General features: G+C 40.3%; 1 protein-coding gene across 1 annotated transcript in view; it reads right to left on the bottom strand.

Annotated features, from left to right (window-relative positions):
- LOC140907520 (uncharacterized) overlaps positions 1–15,144 on the bottom strand; it is a 28,427-nt gene extending 13,283 nt beyond the window's left edge. Inside the window, exons 1-5 of the mRNA XM_073334107.1 lie at positions 14,917–15,144; positions 13,816–14,114; positions 7,403–9,279; positions 4,422–4,507; positions 2,078–2,123 (exon numbers count right to left, since the gene is read on the bottom strand). Coding sequence (XP_073190208.1) covers positions 2,078–2,123; positions 4,422–4,507; positions 7,403–9,279; positions 13,816–14,114; positions 14,917–15,144 — 2,536 coding nt within the window. The remainder of the gene's footprint in view (positions 1–2,077; positions 2,124–4,421; positions 4,508–7,402; positions 9,280–13,815; positions 14,115–14,916) is intronic.
- Between the last annotated feature and the right edge of the window lie 4,603 nt (positions 15,145–19,747).

The following is a 19,747-nucleotide window of genomic DNA, read 5'->3' on the forward strand; positions in this document are numbered from 1 at the left end:
CTCTGGAACACCACAAGGGGGGAGGATCACAGAGCCTAAGCCCAAACTTCTACACTGCAATTAAACAGCCCCTTATACCGAGCCCTGTGAGCCTAAATCAGCTGACACAGGCCAGATTTGGGAGTTTAATTGCAGTGTAGACATACCCTCAGTCTCTCTTTCCCACTGGATCTGTCCCCAACTTCAGACACCAAGTTATCTGTCATTCTCCAGGAAACAATTATATCATGCATTTCCAACAATTTTAGAAGGCCTTATGCCAACTTGTGCAATTATATTAAACACCAAAAGCTGTTCCCTAGATGTGATTATTCTCCTATGGTATAGTATTTTAGAACACATACATACAGTATATGAAGTAGTGTGCATTACCAGATGCTGCTGCAGCAGATACCTTTAGGAAAAGGCTGCCAGCAGGGTATTCTCCACTGCCTTCAGAGATCTTATGGGCTAGAGTGAGAGGATAGATGCAGCTGGTGATTACAGAGGGAGGCTGCTGGAAGCCAGCCCTCCCACTGAAGACAGCAGAATTGTGGGATGGATGCTTTTGATGCTCCCAGTCCCCAAAGTAATAGGACATTGACTGGAAGTCAGTCATGACCCACCCATCCTAAGAAATGAAAATCAGTTTGAGGCAACTGGAAACATGCTCCTGCCATCTGAACACTACAGGATTCCTTCACCCAACATAGCTTTTGATGGTTCTCATCAAACCTCACTTTCCTCCGAGGCCTAGGAGCCTGATCCATTGAGGTGCTGGTCGTCTTCAATTCCCACTGAATTCAACGAGAGTTGATGACCCACAACGCTTCACAGATAAAATCTAAGACAACATGTTTTCCACTTTGTAGCCCGATATATAGATTATGTATTATTATATTGATTACCTAAGAATTCCCAGTTATCACTTTAAGGGTTGACAGGCTCTTGTCCCAAGGTCAGGCCCAGTATTATTAAAATTACTATATAGTTGGGACCCCCAACGTTCACAATTGCAACACACACACAATCGGAACTCTTCTATATTTCCAAATAGTTTATTAATACATTTAGCAAAGTCACAAACACTCTAACTCAGTAAGGGAGATAGAGAGACTACAGAATGTACATCTGAATATCCATATACTCACACCATCCCTTGCAGGATGACCTGAAATGTTAGCCATTATCTTCCTCATCACCATAACCTGCCTCCTCACCACTAGTGGTCATCATTCTGGTCCCTACCAAGGGCTACATTTCTCTCTCCTACTGCCCACGGACTAGCATGCAACTTCTATAATACGTTATGCTGATGCCACTATATCTAATGTATAATCAGTAGGGGTTTTCCCCCTTTTCCTTATGTGTATTTCCTCATCCTACTAATGTTGAGGTGTCCTCTTTCTGTAGGTTAGTATACTGATACATGTAACTACAATTTCAACTCATGATCATATCCGCCATCACTTGCTTAAGCAGATCTGGGGTTATTACTTCCATGCTCCTTGTGGTAGCACTTACTGGAACATTCTACCTCCTACCATTGAACAAGCGATCCTTAGTTCCTAAAATCTAAAGGTAACCGTTAATCTATGCCAAGGGTTACAGCCTACTTAACCACACTTATACTAGCTTATGCTTCAGCTAATGTCTTACAGGATATAGGATACTGTATGCTTCTTGCATTACAGCTGAATATAATGAAAGCAGCTAAATGTAATTAAGGCAAGGCAGTGAATATAGTAAAGGAAAGCCTATGCACTACAACTTTCAGCTTCATCCTAATTGGATTCAAGTAAAATTATTCGATTCATTTAATAAGAAAAACTGTTAAGTTGGAGAATTTCAAATCACAAGTGAGGAAATTCAAAATTGTGTCCCACCGCAGCTGTAACTCCGCCACATTGTATGTATACTGTATATGGAGGCATACATTTAATACCATACACTACAGTACAAAATCCTGCACGTGCACAAGAAGTAGTTACAGACACTATGGACACAGTAACTTTCAACTTATTTACTTCTACATTAACTGATTGTTGCACTGAATAAATAACGTTTACATTCTTTTTGTTCACGAAGTTATACTTACCAGCCAAGGAATTCCCATTCTGTAATCCATTCTTTTTCTGTTTCCTCTAAAAACAAATAAAATAAGCAATAATAAAGGAGAGAAGAAGAAAAAGAAAATCTATATGATGCTGGGGGGGATTGAGTAATCAGTGTACAGAACAAATTCTATATTATATTACATAAGTTTTTAAACTGTATTTACAAGGCTTTTGTCCTTTTCATCACACTATCCTGTATTATCTCCTAAAAATTGCCTCCATAAAACAACAGCTCTAGTAATAGGCTATCCTTTCATTGAGAAGTGACAAACAAAAGGTTAAGAAATATAAAAAATTATTTCAGAAATATGATTCAGTCCAACTATGGACTAAACTACTCTGGTATAAACAGTATACAAATATGTAATATTGAAATATGAAACTATGTTTACATTCACACTTACAGCTCTGCATTGTCCTACTTTATCAATTATAGGGTATTTCCTAACATGTGAAATTATACTGTACCCTCAACCAGTAGAGAATGCCTGCATGTTCAAATATGTATATAGTGGGACAAACATTCTAAGAGGGCCAAACCCAGCCTCTGTTTTGCATGCATATTATTGGATCACACATATGTGAAGGCACATGTGACAGTCTATCACTTGTGCACGCAAGTGACGGGTTTTGCATATGTAAATTCTATCAACTGTAAGTGCCAATGACAATGCTCAAAGTATGGATATAGATATCCATGCATGCAGAGGCTACTTTCTGAAAGTTTGGAAACAGTATATAAATATATGTATACATACAGGGCCTCATCCTAAAAATCATCTTCACCCAAACTTCTGTTTAAATGAGAGAGGTTCTAAGTATGCACAGAGATCTGACACAGCCCTAGACAGTTTGCTCCTCTAAGGAAATTTCAGTGTGTGCATTACTTTCCCCTACCCATCCAGCTATTCTATCTCATTTTACAATTATTTAAAACAACACTAGCATTAAACTTTTTTAAAATGTACTGTGTTCCCTGTCCATTCTTTTTTCCTTTCCCTACTTTTTCCTTTCCATTGCCTAGCTATCTTGGCATAACTTTTCTTTTTTAATTCTGTTTCCCCTTAAACTTATTTTTAGAGTATAATTTTTCTGATTTCCCTTGTCTCCCTTAATTCATTCCTCCACCATTCACACATACACCTTATACATTATCCCATCAATCAAATTCTCCCTTATATACCCTCCAAGCACATGAATTTTATTAAAGCTAATGTTAAAAAAATTATAAACCCATAATACATGGGTTGAGAAAAGAGTGTCTGTACATTTGGGTATAGTGCTTAGATTATCCACAATTACAAAGTTTGTTTTTAAAGTCGTAAGATACATATAATTGCCCTCATCAGTCATATAAGCTAGATCTGCCCCCCTGAAGTCACTTCCAGTTTCTATGAGTCTAAGCTCATTCACCTCCTCCCCTCAACACACTTAGGGTGATTTCTTCTTATCTATCCCCACAAGGGAGGAAGGTTTGGAGAAAGGCTCTTTTTTTCTTCACCAATACAGGGGAGTGGCACTGAGCTGGGTCTCTGAACGGAGTGCACTGACAGAGTGTGAAACAATTACAGTTTCTGACCAGACAAAGTAAGCTAAGTCACAGTCAGCCACTCAGCACATACTCTGAGCATTTTTGCTTGAAGTGATGGGTAAGGAACTGCAGATACTGGGGGTGGGGTCTGATTAGAGGGTAGTAGAAGAAGGAGGAAAAGGAAGGAGGAGGACTGTATCTGCGGGGTAAAAAGAAGGACCCTGAGCAATAGGGAGCAGTTTTATTTTTGTTGACTGGCTCATATGTTTTTTTGCTGCTCTGTCCACCTAAACCTAAATCTATATAATGCCTCTTCCTTCACTGTTTGTATTCATTTATATAAAACATGGACCTACCAGCAAGAAATACTCTTTCTCCACATGAACTGAATCCAGAAGCACAATGACTGGGGGGGAGGGGGGGCAACAGGAGGGGCATAGATGCTAACACAAATTCACAGTCACCCATAGTCTTTCCGGGGGGAGGGAAGGTCCCAGCTGGTCCTTGGGACGGGAGGGGAGGGAAGGGACCTGGGATGGCAGCTTCTCATGTGGCTCTGGCTCCCGGCACCCACTTGACCCAGCTCCCTGCTTCCCAGAACCCCAGGATGCCATCTTCTCACACTGCCTCTTCCATTTATGGTCTCACTCTGGAAGGAGAGATGGTGGCTCAGTGAGGACATGGCAGGTGACCTGGGCCCACTTCTTCAGAAAATTCTGGTTACACCCTAAAGTAAATGGTGCCTCTTTACTCCTAAAATACAGGAAAGCCTTGCAGAGAACTTAAACCCATACCTCCACAGATGTCTTCCATAGTAAATGGATCTGCTTTGATGTTTTCCAATCAAGAGGAACTATGTAATCATCTGGCAGTAAAGACTCTGAAAAAGAACAAGACATTTTCACAGCTGACTATTAATACCTCGTTACATAAAGCAGTGATCCATCAGAATAGTATCATGACATTATATTTTGTCAGGTTTCATGCATATCTGAAAGGGATACTGCCAGCTCAAACAAAGCCCAGAATTTAGGTTTTATACAAATAAGCTTCTACAGAACCTAGGACCAATAAAAAAAAAGTCTATATTTTTGTTTAATGCCAATGTAAAGATAGTTTTTAAACCAAACATTTTCCTGCATTATTTACACTGCCAAAATTGTAGCTTTGTCCAAGTGCATGGGAACTGGAAAATGAAATTTACTAGGAAAATTCACTAAAAACAAAAGTGAAACTTCAGTCTCTAAATTGAAAAATGCAAAAAGTAAACAAACATCTTAAATGAAAAGTAAATTTAGTTTTTAAAATTTTATCAGTTTAACAATTTATAAGAGGAATTTTAACATAGTATATGGAAATTATTCTATAAATATGTCATATTTTTAACCTGATGGAGTTCTTCAATGATTAAAGTTGAAAAGAAATGCTTTGTAGAAAAACAGTGTAAAACGCTTATGGAATACACATTCTGTTATATGTGTTAACTGTAAATAAGTGACAAATAAATTTGTTAACTAAAAAGCAATTTACCTTCCAATAGAACAACTAACAACATTTGTAGTACCTTTCATTTAGGAATATTCCTAAATGCTTTATGAAACCATTGACTCACACATTCATTGTAGTTGCCTTAACAGTACGCAGCAGTACACAACAGTTTAGGACAGGCAATGAGGAAAAATATGCATGACTGAAATTGCAGCAAACATTTAAAAAGAAATAATATTGATACTCAAATCAGAATATGGCCAGGAAAGTGGAATTAACACCTATAATTCTGAGAAAAATGCTATGGGTTCTTTAATGATCACAAGTGGCCAGTGCCTCAGACTATGCCTATACTACAGCTTAAGTCGACATAAGTTATGTCACTCACAGATGTGAATTACCCACGCTCCTGAGCAACATAACTTATGCCGACTTAAGCACCCGTGTGGACAGCACTATGTCAGCAGAAGAGCTTCTCCCACCAGCATAGCTACTGCCACTCATGGGGTTGGGGCGCTGTAATAGGGGGGCCCGGAGGGCCATGGCCCTCCCACTTCTTGAAAGTGGACAGGGCCTGGTCCGTCCACTTTTTGCCAGCGGCTCTGCCCCCCTGCCCCTCCTATTCCACCTGAGGCCCCAGCGAGGCTGGCAGCTAGAGCCTGGCTGGGGACACTGGGTAGCATGGGGTGCCATGCCACGGACCCTCCAGCAGCCCGGGGTCAGGTGGCCGAGAGCAGCCTCCTTCCCATGTCCCCACCCCTCCTAGGTCCCCTGGCCCAGGGCAGATGGAGGGTGCATGGCTCTTACTATGGCCGAGCTGTGGCTCCAAGACCCCTTCCCCTGGCCAGAGCCATGTCAGGGTAAGAGCTGCTCGGGGAGCCGTGGATCCTCTTGCCTTGGGCTGGAAGGGGGCCTGCAGGCTGTGGACATGGGCCAGGGCCTGCTCTTGGCCACCCCACCCCAGGTAGGTGGAGGGTTTGCAGCTCCTGACCCACTCCAGCTTCTGGGTTGTCCAGGGGCAGGGCCTTGGGCAGAAGAGGCAGGGTCACAGAGGGGCAGGCCCCCCACCCCACACTTTTTGGAAGGCTCCGCCGCCCCTGTCATTGGGTTAGAACAGCTACATAGAGAAAACTTAAAGTGGCGCAGCTGCACTGGAGCAATTGTTAATGTTTTCATTAAGGAAAGACTACAATTAGAGAGTTAGAAGGTTCACAAGTACCTTGCTAAACAGGGGTCTAAGTGACATCAATCCTGTTAAGATTTATAAAGCCCTGCAAATCTGTGGATATCTTCTTTATGTCCGCGGACCATTTTTGCTGATTGCGGATTGGATGAAAATACAAATTTTGAATCTGTGCATAAATCTTTAGAGCCCTGCGCAGTCAGATATATACACATGAATAGTCCCATGGTAAAATTAACCATGTGCCTAACTCTGAAGAATTAGGGCTTAAGCAGTTCAATCTTTCTAAAAGAGTTTACACTACATGACTTAGTATACATTAAATGACACTAGAATATGAAAATTCAAGCTCTGTTTGTTCATTTACCTTCTAACCATGACATCTGAATGTATGGATTGCATGATTAAAAGAATATGTTCAGTACTAGAAAAAATACTTTATGGTTTTTAATTTCAATTTCAAATTAAATTTGATTAGGGGGAAAATTTTCATACTGCTGAAGTGATTTAAGAGCGTATGTCTGTTTGAAAGGCAGTGGAATTAAACCTCCAAAATGCCTATGGCACATGTGAAAATGTGATGCAGGTGCTTTTGAAAATTTTAACCTATAATTTTAAATTATTAGTAAAGGGATACTACTGTATTACAAAGGTGAAACAAACATTTATCAGCAAAGAAATACAAATCCAAATAATACGTGTTTTCATGTAGTTTCCTAAATGACAGGTTAAAAATTCACTCAGTATGATGTATTTGGGCAGCTGAAATTGCAACACAGCTACAAGGACATCATTCCTTGCATTTAAAGTTAGTAAGTACTCAGTATTACTCAAGATCATGCAATGAGGGTAAATTGCTAACAAAAGAAATCAATGATCACTGCGTAATACATAATCTACAGAGCTGAAAAGCAAAATCTTGGTGCAAAGTACCATTTGCAAGACACTAAGTGAATGCCATCAAAAGTATCTATATTGGCAAGCAGTGATCAGCTACAGTATATTATTACATTTATGTAATTGCTAGTTGCAATAAGAAACTGAGACTTATATAATTAAGCACTGTTAAAAATAAATAAATAATAATAATAATAATAATATTACCCAGTGGAAATCCAGGAGAACCAAAAAGGTCTACAAGTTGAAATGCAAATCCCAATGATAACGGAAGACCCAAAAAGTGGGATTTAGTATTTAAAGTATCTTGATTAGCTTCAATTTGTGAGGACTGTGATGGCTTACTTTCATCTGCTTTGTGTATATCTTCACCACAGCTTTCAAATACATTAGGGTATGTAGGACAGTCAGATGTTACTTTAACAGAACACAAAATATCTGGTTGACTATTTGTAAACGCTGAAGAGAACTGTTCTCCCTCACCCTCTTTTTTATCAAGTATTTTTTCTTGTTTAAAAGTTGTAATTTGTTCCCTACTTGTTGAAGAAACTATACAAAAGCTAGAGGGAAACTTCTGAACTGGAGAAGAAACAGCTTTCTTTGAAAGACACAGAGATTGTCCCAACTGATTATTATATAAGAGAGATCCTACACCATGGTTAAGTGAAGAATCTGTCACATTATTATTAGAAGGTGCTAGATGTTCTTGAAATTCAAGGTGTTGCTCATTCCTCTTTCCATTGTCCTTATTTGAAATTCTTTCTTGTTCTGTTTTCAAAACATTTTCTGATAGGTTATCATCCATTAATAGAGCATTCTTGCGTCCCTCCTTTGTACTAACAGTAATCTGCCTTGGTAGATGAAAGTTTGGTGCCAAGTTGAAAATCCTTTTGCATCTTCCTTTTTTCTTCGATGGAACTGGTGTACCTACATTGCTTGGAACATTTATTTCAGTTAAGCAGTTTGAAACAGTGACTCCCGACTCTATAAATGAAATATTATGTACTTTGTCAATCAATGATGACGGTAGACCACCAGGTGTTACATTGCCACTCTCTTCATTTAATGTTTGCAGACTGGTCTCTTTTTCTAATTCTTCATTAGATTCATGAGTTTGTTCTACTGTGCTGTCAGGATAGGCCTGTTTGAGCCGCCTCACTCTTTTTGGTCTTTGCTCACATATGAATTTATGGGCACCCTCAGGCCAAGAACAAGAACCCGGCCTATCAGAGCCAAGCTGCAACTGTATATCAGTTAAATCAATTGAAAAAAAAGCCCAAGGATTTTTCTCATTCCTTTTTGATGTCTGTCTGTCTTTCATGGTTTTATCAGGCAAGAAAGCACAAATTTCAGATGTTTTCAAATCATGCTGGAGAGACAGGGTTTCTTTTTTTCCATTACTTACATTTAACAATTTACTTTCTAGGTCAGGTTCACATGCAATTTGATCTGATGTAAGTTTATCTTGATTGTTTAACATCATAGCACTATTTTCTTTACTGTTATATTCTGTGTCTAGAACAGAACTGTGATCATTTGTATCTAAGGAATTGGTCTCATTTTCCTTAAGGTTTTTATTTTGGTTATGAGCAACCACCTGATCATCAGTTTCAGAGTAGCAGCCGTGTTGATCATCAAGTGTGTGTTCAAATTCAATTATGTTTTTATTAGGAGCAGATGTCAAATTTATTAGAAATGGACCATCATCTTCTGTAAACAAGTCACTTTTCACTGGACTAGCTAACATTGCTGAAGTCTCAGACAGAGCAATAGGTAAACTTCCTGTTTGATACTTTGTAGATTTTGGGCTTTCATTATAGTCACTATTGGAACGACCTTCACAACCTTTGTCTCCTGGATCTCCATTAAATGTAAATACTGATTTTCTTTTTTCTTCTTCTGAATCTTCCTCTTCACTCTCTGATGTTTCCTGGTCATCTGGAATTAGATGACAAGGGGCTCCATCTGATTTTTGCTCTGTGATTTTAACATGATCGTGCTTCATTTTTCTGTTTCTTTTTCGCTTTTTCCTCTGTTTAGCTTTGCTCAGTCTGTGCCCAGGTTTCTTCTTAATGTCTGTTTCCCTAAATGTAGAATAAAAAACTAAATATGAAAGAAAATCCATAGCAGTAATAACCCACTCATAATACGCAGCTTTAGGAAAAAATATTTAACTATATGGTAATCAAGTTTTGATTCCTTCACTACTGAAATTTTTTTTTAAATCCTGATATTAAATTTATTTAAAAATTCATTTAAAAATTACCATTTCTGTATATTTCAAAAACATGATATAAATGTGTCTTACCATTCACAAAGCATCTTTAAACTGTTTAACATACACACACTGAATTTTAGTTTGAATCTCATTTCAAGAACTTCCAACTTAAAACAAAGCAGTAGGTAAAGCAGCATTTTCAAGCGTCTTTCAAAATTATAAATGATTGATCCCCACTAGTCATTCAGCATCTAGGGTTTGCCCATGTTCTGTAATTTTCTCCACCTTGTGTAATGTTCAGAATGGTGGAAAATGAGTGGAGAGTAACATGATCTGTTTTCCTTCTGTTAGAATATCCCACTGATATCAGAGTGTTCTTCTATTGGGCAAAATAGATTAGATGGACTCAATAATTCAGAAGATACTAACTACAAAAAATCCTGATTGACATACAAGTTTAATAATTATTACCATTCCCTCAGACCTAGTGCTCAATGCACCATGTTTAGCATGTGTACACATGCATTTTATCAGGGGAGTATAGTACCTCTAATTACTTACTTATTTAATTTGGAACAAAGTGGTACCTCATGACTGTCGGAAGAGATGGCATATTTAGGCCTTCCAGAAGCCTGCTGTGGATTTTAAGAGTCTGTTCTGATAATGTTCAATAGTGTAAACATAAGCAGAACTGTATGTGTAAGAAACTGCAGAATAATTATGTTTGTGAGAACAAGAAAAGATAAACTAACTAAAAAGCTATAAAAGACCAGTTTGAACTAATACTAAACCTGTACTGACAGGAAAGGAGAGTTGACATGGAAATGAGAATAATATATATGTCTACAAAAAGATAACAAAAATTATAAATAACTTTGTGTAAGAAAGGGAGGTTGCAGCTGTAGAGTCTGATGCTGGAGGTGACTGTGATGAGATTGTTCTAATGAGCTTCCTACTTATAAGTAACTGATAACTACTTGCTGAGTGTTTTGCCTTAATAAATATTTTTAGACCCATCTGTTGAGTAAGTAAACCTCAATCCAATTATTTAAGTCTACTAGAGACAAATTAATTTAGTAGTAGGCAATTATGTAATTATGAATCTCAAGTCTATAAATCTGAATTGTTGAGTTGCACTTCTCATCAAGATTAACAGGCAGCAGTACAAACAAAAATGGCAACTAAACTTTTTGGCATCACACTTCCCAATTACAGGTTTCTAACCAAACTGAGCCCTAAATAAAGAAAATAAAGATGACTAGGTAAACCTATTACAGGAATTTAATACATTCTATAGATATACTTTTTTTTATAGAGCAAAACAATGAAGGGAAGGTTTCAGAGTAGCAGCCGCATTAGTCTGTATTCGCAAAAAGAAAAAGAGTACTTGTGGCACCTTAGAGACTAACAAATTTATTTGAGCATAAGCTTTTGTGAGCTACAGCTCACTTCATCAGATGCAATGAAGGGAAGGTAATTCCAAATAAATGAATCTGAGGTTGATGACCTATATAGGTAAAATAGGTTTCTTTTCATACCTTCATATATACCAGAACAGACTGATACAATTTGAGAAGAGGTTCTATGGAAATAAAAAATAAGGGAAAAGTTGATACCACCAGTAGAGTACCACATCCATACCTCGAGGCCACATCCATAGAGATTTATTTCCTCCCTATAATACCCAGTAAATGAGTGCAAGAATGACTAACCTGTCATCTTACAAATGTCATTTTCCATTTCTTTACTGGAAAAGTATTGTTACTTATCTTGTACAGTAACTGGAATTCTTCAAAATATTTGGTCCCTATGTGGATTCCACTTGAGATGTGCATGCATTCCATGCGTCTGAGACCAGAAGATTTTTGTTAGCACTGTCCATTGGTCCATCCCTGCACCCTTCTCTTCCTTGTGTTTTGAACTAAGGGCATCAGTGGCACTGTGCACTGACCACTTCTCCAGTTCTTTCTCTATAGTGAATTACCAGCAGGATCCACAGCAGAGGAGAAGGAGGGCGGGTAGTGGAATATACACATAGGGACTCAAAGTTACTGAAGTTCTTAAAGAACTTCAGTAACTGCATAAGATAAGTAATTGTACTTTCTTCTTTGAATGATAGTCCATATGTGTATTCAACCTGAGGGGGCTTACTCGCAGTATTCATTGAGGGCGGGGTGGTGGTGGTGAGGAACCTTACTCTACCACAGATTGGAAGACTGTTCTGCTGAAGGCTGCATCTGCTGTAGAGGCTTGTACCAGCATGTACTGTCTCACAAAGGTGTGCACAGAACCCCACCTTGCTGCTTTACAGATTTCCACAAGAGGGGCACTTCAAAGTGAAACTACTAACATAGCCTGGGTTCTGGTCGAGTGGGCCCTCACACTTGTGCGGGAGAGGTTGCAGTTAGTTCATTGCAAAGCAAGATTCAGCCTGAAATCCATTTGCAAAGTCTCTGTGAGGAGACTGCCTCCGCACTCGTGCTTTTGGCAAAGGAGAAAAACAGCTTAGGGGATTTTTGGAAGGGTTTTGTCCTTTGCAGGTGTAATGTCAAGATTCAACAGACATCCATAGTATGTAGCTGCTTATGCTGTCTGGTGGCATGTGGCTTCACAAAGAAGAGAGGTGAGTGGATGACCTTGTTCAGATGGAATTCTGAGATTACTCTGGGGAGGAATTTAGGATATAACCTCAAAGAAACCTTGTCCTTCTGGAAGACCATATAGGGCAGGTACACCATAAAGGACCCACCGCTCACCTACTCTTCTGGCTGAGGTAATTGCCAGAAAGGTAACGTTTGTAGCTAGATGGAACATTCATTCATGCTATTAAGGCTAGACTGAGATCCCATACTTGGGTAGGTTTCAGTACCAGAAGAAAGTTTCTGACAAGTCCCTTCAGAAACTGTTTTGTAGGAGGATGGGGATCCACTGGAGGGTGATAGGCACAAGTTACTCTCAAGTGCACTTGCAAGGAGATGATAGATAGTCTCAATGTTTTTAGAGAGAGGAAGTAGTCCAGAATAGTAGGGATCTCAGCATCCTCTGATGGTCTATGGCACAAGATAGAAAATCTTTTTCATTTAGCTGTATAGCATTTTCTCATGAAGTCTTTTCAGCTATAGCTAAGAATGGCTTGTACTATCTCTGAGCATGATCATTCTGCACTTGTCATCCATCATAACCATCTGTTAAAGGGAGAGATTCCGAGTTGGGGTGGAGGATCTTGCCATTGTCCTAGGTCAAAAGGTCTGGGAAGAGCTGAATGCAGAGGAACAGGTGTGAGGCCACCTGGAGAAGGCTGGTGAACGAGAACTGTCTCTACCACTGAGGAAAAACTAAGATCACCAATGCCTTGTCCTGTATGATTTTACTCAGGATTCAAAGTAAGAGCGGAATGAGTGAGAATGCATACATCAGTGTTTCTGGCCATTGTACTAGAAACACATCCCCTCTGCACTTGAGGCCCCTAGCCACTCTGGAGCAGTATGCCAGGCTTTTCTTGTTTTCTTGGGATGCAAAGAGATCCCATCATTGGAATACACTCTGTACCACAGCGATACAGAATCTCTGTATGTGTGGATGTGGTAGGGGGACACAAAAGTCCCATCAAAAAGATTTCTTGGTGGCATGCTGGGGCTAGAAGTATAATGAAGAAGGAACAGTCTGTTCACTATACTGCATTCTTTGGTGTTTTCTACAAGGCTTGAAAGCTCTTTGATGGTAGAATGATTGAGGAGATGGTTATTATATGGTTATAAGATTGAGCCTTAGGATATATCCTCCTTGGTGCGGTAGTAAAGATACTCAGAGAACAAAGAGTTGCTCTTGAGTCTTTGAGGGTACATAACGATTCCTCTGTTTTCTCACTGAATAGGTTATTTCCCATGAAAGATCCTCTGTAGTGGACTAAACTTCTTTTGAAAATCTGGAGGATTGGTGTCACAAAGCCCAACTCATAACTATGGATGTTGCCATCTAGCAGGGATGCTGTACCTGCTGCGTCCACCGAAGCCCGGAAGGGCCAATCTAGCTAGCAATTTACCTTCATCAGTGATTGCTTGGAACTGAAATCTATCCTTTTGAGGTAGTTTGTTATTGAATTCAGAGAGCTTATTGTAATTAATAAAATCATACTTACTTAGACATCAATGCTTGGTAGTTCACTATGTAGAACTACAAACTTGCTGATGTGAAATTCATTCTTCCAAAGAGGTTTACACGTTTGGTCTTCTTCTTTGTGGGTGTAGATCCAGATTGGCTGTTGCTTGTTTCTTTTGGTGACTGCCTGCACCACTAAAGAGTTTGGAGCACAGTGTGAAAGTAACTTTTCTGCTCCCTTTAATAATACAAAGTATTTCTTCTCCATTCCTTGCGGGGGGGGCAGTGCAAGTGGCTGGAATACGCCAGACTATTTTGGCCAGTTCTAGCCTCATTAACAGGCAGTGCCACTATATTGGGATTAGTGCTCTGGAGGATATCCAGTATCTTATGAGGAATGTCATATACTTCCTCCAGCAGGATCTGGTGTGTGTCTGCAATTCTCTTCAGAATGTCCTGGAATTGCCTGTAGTTATCAGGTGGTGATGGTGAGGCTGCTGTGACTGCCCCATCTGGTGAGGACACTGATAATTCTTCAGCAACGAGTGGTTCCACCTGTTCAGGTTGCTCCTCTTCCTCAGTGTCCCTGAGCAGGTTAAGGCTCTGCCCCAAAATGGGAAGCCTGTCTTGACTCCCCTTGAAACCTTGCCTATCTGGGATACCTCACATATGGATTCCATGCACCCCAATAAGGCCAATATGAGGGATCATAGGTAAGGATACAATTTAATCATGGAAGTTATGGATTCCATGACTTTAATGAATGTCCATGACTTCTTTGGCTTCAGCCAGTGGCGGATCCTGGAGCTTGCAGTCCCATCCTCACCACTGTGGGACTCAGGCTTTAGTCCTTTAGTCCCCCCAGTAGTCTTTCTCCCCCCCAAAAATAGTTTTAGTAAAAGTCACCAACAAGTCCCAGGCTTCCATGGATTTTTGTTTATTGCCTGCGACTTGTCCATGACTTTTACTAAAAATAACCAGGATAAAATCTTAACCTTAATCATAGGGGTAACAGGGTGGTCCCCATGGAAGAGGACACCATTGGTTCCAAGTTGGGTATTCCTTCCTGTGAGATTGGGAAGGTGCCCTGGAGATCTTGGAGCCTCTATTGGGGCTCACTTCCCGCCTTGATAGGGGTGGTGAAGCTCTCCCACCCATATCAGACTCATTGGAGGAGAATGAGGTCTCTGTGACAATAGGAGGTGCCATTGGTAGCCGTGGTCTCATTATGATTCAGCTGGTCGACAATACTGAAAAGTGGCAAAGTGTTGGTGTAGGGACCTGCTTGGTTAGGAATGGATCTGAAAGTATGGGTGATTCTGGGTCTGCACAGATCATAAGGTCCTCCAGTATAGTGTATCTAGTGGCAGCCCCAGGTGCTGGAGAGTGGATCAGGCTCCCGTACCTTAGTGGTGCCAGCTTCAGATGGACAGCACTTTTTGGTACTGACGATTCCTTTTCTCTGCGCATCAGTACCATTGGTGTAAGAGGCATTTACTGTCTTCTTTCCCTCATCAATACTGAGGATATTTCCAGCCCTGCAGCTGTCAACAGTTTTGGTTGCTTGTTCCTTCTGTTGTTCAGTGCTAAGGAACCAATACTGTGGTCCTTGTGAGTGCCACACCACACCCATAGGTGCAAAGTGACACCTGACATAAAGGGTGTTGGAGAGGAAATCTTCTTTTGGATGAGGTCTTGGAGGGAGATTTCTCACTTTTCTTGTGAGAGTGTTTGCTTTTACCCTCCTGATGTCTCTGTTTGGAAGAGTCTTTAACTCCACCTTGAACAGCCTCAGAGCCGGAGATCACCCTGCTCACCACTGTGAGAGGAGGAGCTTCTCAGTGCCTCTCTCCTATGTACAGGAGCGTCTGATGGTCCAGAACTGAATGAGGTTTCATGGAATGATCCATCAGGAATCTTCTAAGCCTGAACTCACAGGGTTGATTAGTTTGGTGAGGAGAGGACCAACAGACACTGTACTGAGAGAGGATATGAACTTTCCCGGGGCAATAAAGACATGTATCAAAGTCATCACTGACTGGGAAAGCCTGGGGACAGGCCGCACAGATCTTGAATCCCAGGGTCTTCGGCATCCTAGGTACCTGCATAGGGGGGTATCAGGGTGTGGGTGCCCCTTGTACTCCTGAACTACTGAAATGACACTATCTAAACTGGTAAAATTATTAACAGATCTATGTTTTTTTAACAGGAATGCTAGCTAAAGCTATGGACACTAGAGAAGTCCATCTCAGGCCACAGGTGGTAGAAAGGAATTGGAGAGGCCATTAGTCTAGACCACCCTTTATGCCCTCACTTCAGAGTACAAGGAGCAGAAGGGCACTGGTGTGGACCAACTGACGCTGCTAGAAAAAATCTTCTGGTCTCAGATGCAAGGAGTGCATGCACACCTTGAGTGGAATACATGTTGGAAATCAAAGAAGAGGCACCTTGACTCTCAGTGGATATGGCAGGTAGGTCTCAGTCAGAGGTAGGTCTCAGACAAATTCACCAAGCTATAGTGGATTTGAAAGTCTTGATTCCCTTTTATATTACAGTTTTTAAAAAAAGCATCAATTAACCTCGTATCTAAGCTGTGAATATACTTGAGACCCTCCACTAGCAGAAACATGCCAAATTCTTTCCAGATTAATTGAGGAGTCTTCTGTGACAAAGAAGCACCAAAAGGTGCTCTTTGTTGGATATAGAATGGGACAAAAACATGCATTTTTAATTCAAAATAAACCTTGAGATAAACAGAAAAAGGAAGGAGGAAATGGTCCTCAACACAAGACTTTTCTTATATAAAACAAAAACTATAATACAAGACAATTTGCCAGCTTGTCACTCTGTGGTCACCAATGTGTGTGTGCACACTAGAAAAAGTGTTACAGAGCCCACAACAACAGGGCAGCTGTACCTGTGCTAAGTTGCTAGAATAATACTAGTAAAAATGCCTGATGCTATTCTACATTAGCACTTATCTGATTCCTACCATGACAGTAGCCTTACCATTGCTGGCAATTGCATTAAAATGAATAGGAGTACTTGTGGCACCTTAGAGACTAACAAATTTATTTGAGTATAAGCTTTTATGAGCTACAGCTCACTTCATCAGATGCATGCAGTGGAAAATACAGTGGGAGATTTTATATACACAGAGAACATGAAACAATGGGTGTTACCATACACACTGTAACGAGAGTGATCAGGTAAGGTGAGCTATTACCAGCAGGAGAGAAAAAAAAAACTTTTGTAGTGATAATTAAGATGGGCCATTTCCAGCAGTTGACAAGAATGTGTGAGGAACTGGTGGGGGGAATAAACATGGGGAAGTAGTTTTACTTTGTGTAATGACACATCCACTCCCAGTCTTTATTCAAGCCTAATTTAATGGTGTCCAGTTTGCAAATTAATTCCAATTCAGCAGTCTCTCGTTGGAGTTGTTTATGAAGTTTTTTTGTTGAAGAATTGCCACTTTTAGGTCTGTAATCGAGTGACCAGAGAGATTGAAGTGTTCTCTGACTGGTTTTTGAATGTTATAATTCTTGACGTCTGATTTGTGTCCATTTATTCTTTTGCGTAGAGACTGTCCAGTCTGGCCAATGTACATGGCAGAGGGGCATTGCTGGCACATGATGGCATATATCACATTGGTAGATGTGCAGGTGAATGAGCCTCTGATAGTGTGGCTGATGTGATTAGGCCCTATGATGGTGTCCCCTGAATAGATATGTGGACACAGTTGGCAAAGCTTATGCTCAAATAAATTTGTTAGTCTCTAAGGTGCCACAATTACTCCTTTTCTTTTTTCGGATACAGACTAGCATGGCTGCTACCCTGAAACCTATTAAAATTAATGCTATTTTTTGTAATGTACAACATGCCTAAAAGAACACTTAATGCTCAAGAACATTAGTGGCCAAAGAGAACAGTTTAATTAAGCATATTAAGGTTCCAAGGTGGAACAACTGTTCAAAAGGGAACAAGTCATTTTGACTCGCCTTTGATAATGTAATGGTGCACAGGTGAGCTTGACCCTCAGTCTCTGAAGATGCGCACTCTCACAGATCATAGAATATCAGGGTTGGAAGGGACCTCAGGAGGTCATCTTGTCCAACCCCCTGTTCAAAGCAGGACCAATCCCCAACTAAATCATCCCAACCAGGGCTTTGTCAAGCCTGACCTTAAAAACCTCTAAGGAAGGTGATTCCACCACCTCCCTAGGCAACCCATTCCAGTGCTTCACCAGCCTCCTAGTGAAAAAGTTTTTCCTAATATCCAACCTAAACCTGCCCCACTTCAACTTGAGACCATTACTCCTTGTTCTGTCATCTAGTACCACTGAGAACAGTCTAGATCCATTCTCTTTGGAACCCCCTTTCAGGTAGTTGAAAGCAGCTACCAAATCCCCCCTCATTCTTCTCTTCTGCAGACTAAATAATCCCAGTTCCCTCAGATCAATCCATGCATATCTGAGAGGACAAATAAGCAGTTAATTGTATCCCTCTCATGAAAGAATTCAAAACAGACTGAGGGAACCATATTGACAAATCAGAGCTAAGGTGTCCAGGGCAAGAACTACTAGATGTGCTGGGGTCTTCTGCCTGATGTTCCATTTTTCTAAATAATTTTGGGGAATGAATGACATAACAAAATTCTGGAACCATGGCAATAGGGGAAAAAAGTGACCATGAAAATCACCATATTATCTGACAACAGCTGCAGAAGTGGACAGCTCAGTATTGCTGCAAGAAGAAGAAGAAAAGGTCTTGGTCTGGCATCTGTGAGATCAAATTTGCTTGGGCACAGTTAGCTTCCCCTGAACTGACAGCCAGCTGAGGAATTCTACTAAGAGATTAGTCTTCCTTAATAGATGTCAGGCTCTTAAGGCAAGGGGATGCCTCCACTTAGGTAAAAAGAAACTGACTCTCCTCCTCCAACCCATCATTTCCTATTTCTTGAAGTACATTGTTACAAAAGTATCCTCAAAGTTGAGGATAGGGCTCTACTTTTCCAAAGGGTCAAAAAGCTTTCCTGGTAACAATAAACCCGAACACATTAAATGGAGAGACAAAATTTTTTGAGAGAGAGCACCTATCGCATGCCACCCTATTTACATAGCTGAGCATTTATATTATGCACACTGCTGTTGTAGCTGACGCTATAGCTACACTACAGAGCTTACAGCGGTGCAGCTACACCACTGTAGCGCGGCTAGTACAGATACTCTAAGCTAACCGGAGAGAGCTCTCCCGTCAACTTAATTACTCCAGCCCCTGCAAGCAGCAGTAGCTCTGACAGCGGGAGAAACTCTCCCGCTGACATAGTGCTGTCCACACTGGCGTTTATGTCGGTGTAACTTACGTTGCTCAAGGAAGTGGCTTATTCATACCCTTGAGTGACATAACTTATACCAACGTAAGCTGTAGTGTGAATATAGCCTGAGTGTCTGCATCCAAGTACTTCCTACTAAAAATATGGCATCTTTTAGGTCTAACTATGAATAAAATTTACAATAAATTAAAGACACAGGATGTTGGATCCTTTAGAAATGAGTGGGCCATATTTAACACTTTGACAACACTTTGATATAAAAATTATCTACCTTGCTTTAGCAACTGGGTAGAAAGTTTGATATATCGAGAGACAAATTTTTTCTAGAGTAAGTATGTAGGAAAAACAGAATCAATCCCTTTAACCCTGATACAGAGCTGACTAATTCTTCCTCTTCCGATATTCAGAATTCTGAAAAGCAAACTACGGAAATGTGGCCTGGATAAAATAACTATAAGGTGAGTGCAGAACTGATGAAAGACCATACTCAAAGATGTCAGAGTGGTAGCGTAGGAAGGGCGTATCTACCAGAGTCCCACAAGGGTCAGCCTGGGTCTGGTACTATTCAATATTTTCATGAATGACTTGGATAACAGAGTGGAAAGAATGCTTACAAAATTTGTGGATTACTGCAATTTGGGAAGGGCTGCAATCACTTTGGGGACAGTACTAGAAATGAAAATGACTGACAAATTAGAGAATTGGTCTGAAATCAACAAAATGTAATTCAAGTGAAGAGTTTACAGAGGAAGGGAAGTGAAGGCAGCTATAAAAAGCAATATATATCAAATGGAAGAAAGGGAAATTAGGTAGTAATGAATATAAATCAGAAGTTAGGAACTGTATAACATTGATACCAGAAGCAAAGGGACACTAGTTTAAATTTATGGTTAGCAGAGTTC

The sequence above is a fragment of the Lepidochelys kempii genome, chromosome 1 (genome assembly GCF_965140265.1).
Source record: "Lepidochelys kempii isolate rLepKem1 chromosome 1, rLepKem1.hap2, whole genome shotgun sequence".
In the NCBI taxonomy this organism is placed as follows: domain Eukaryota; kingdom Metazoa; phylum Chordata; order Testudines; family Cheloniidae; genus Lepidochelys; species Lepidochelys kempii.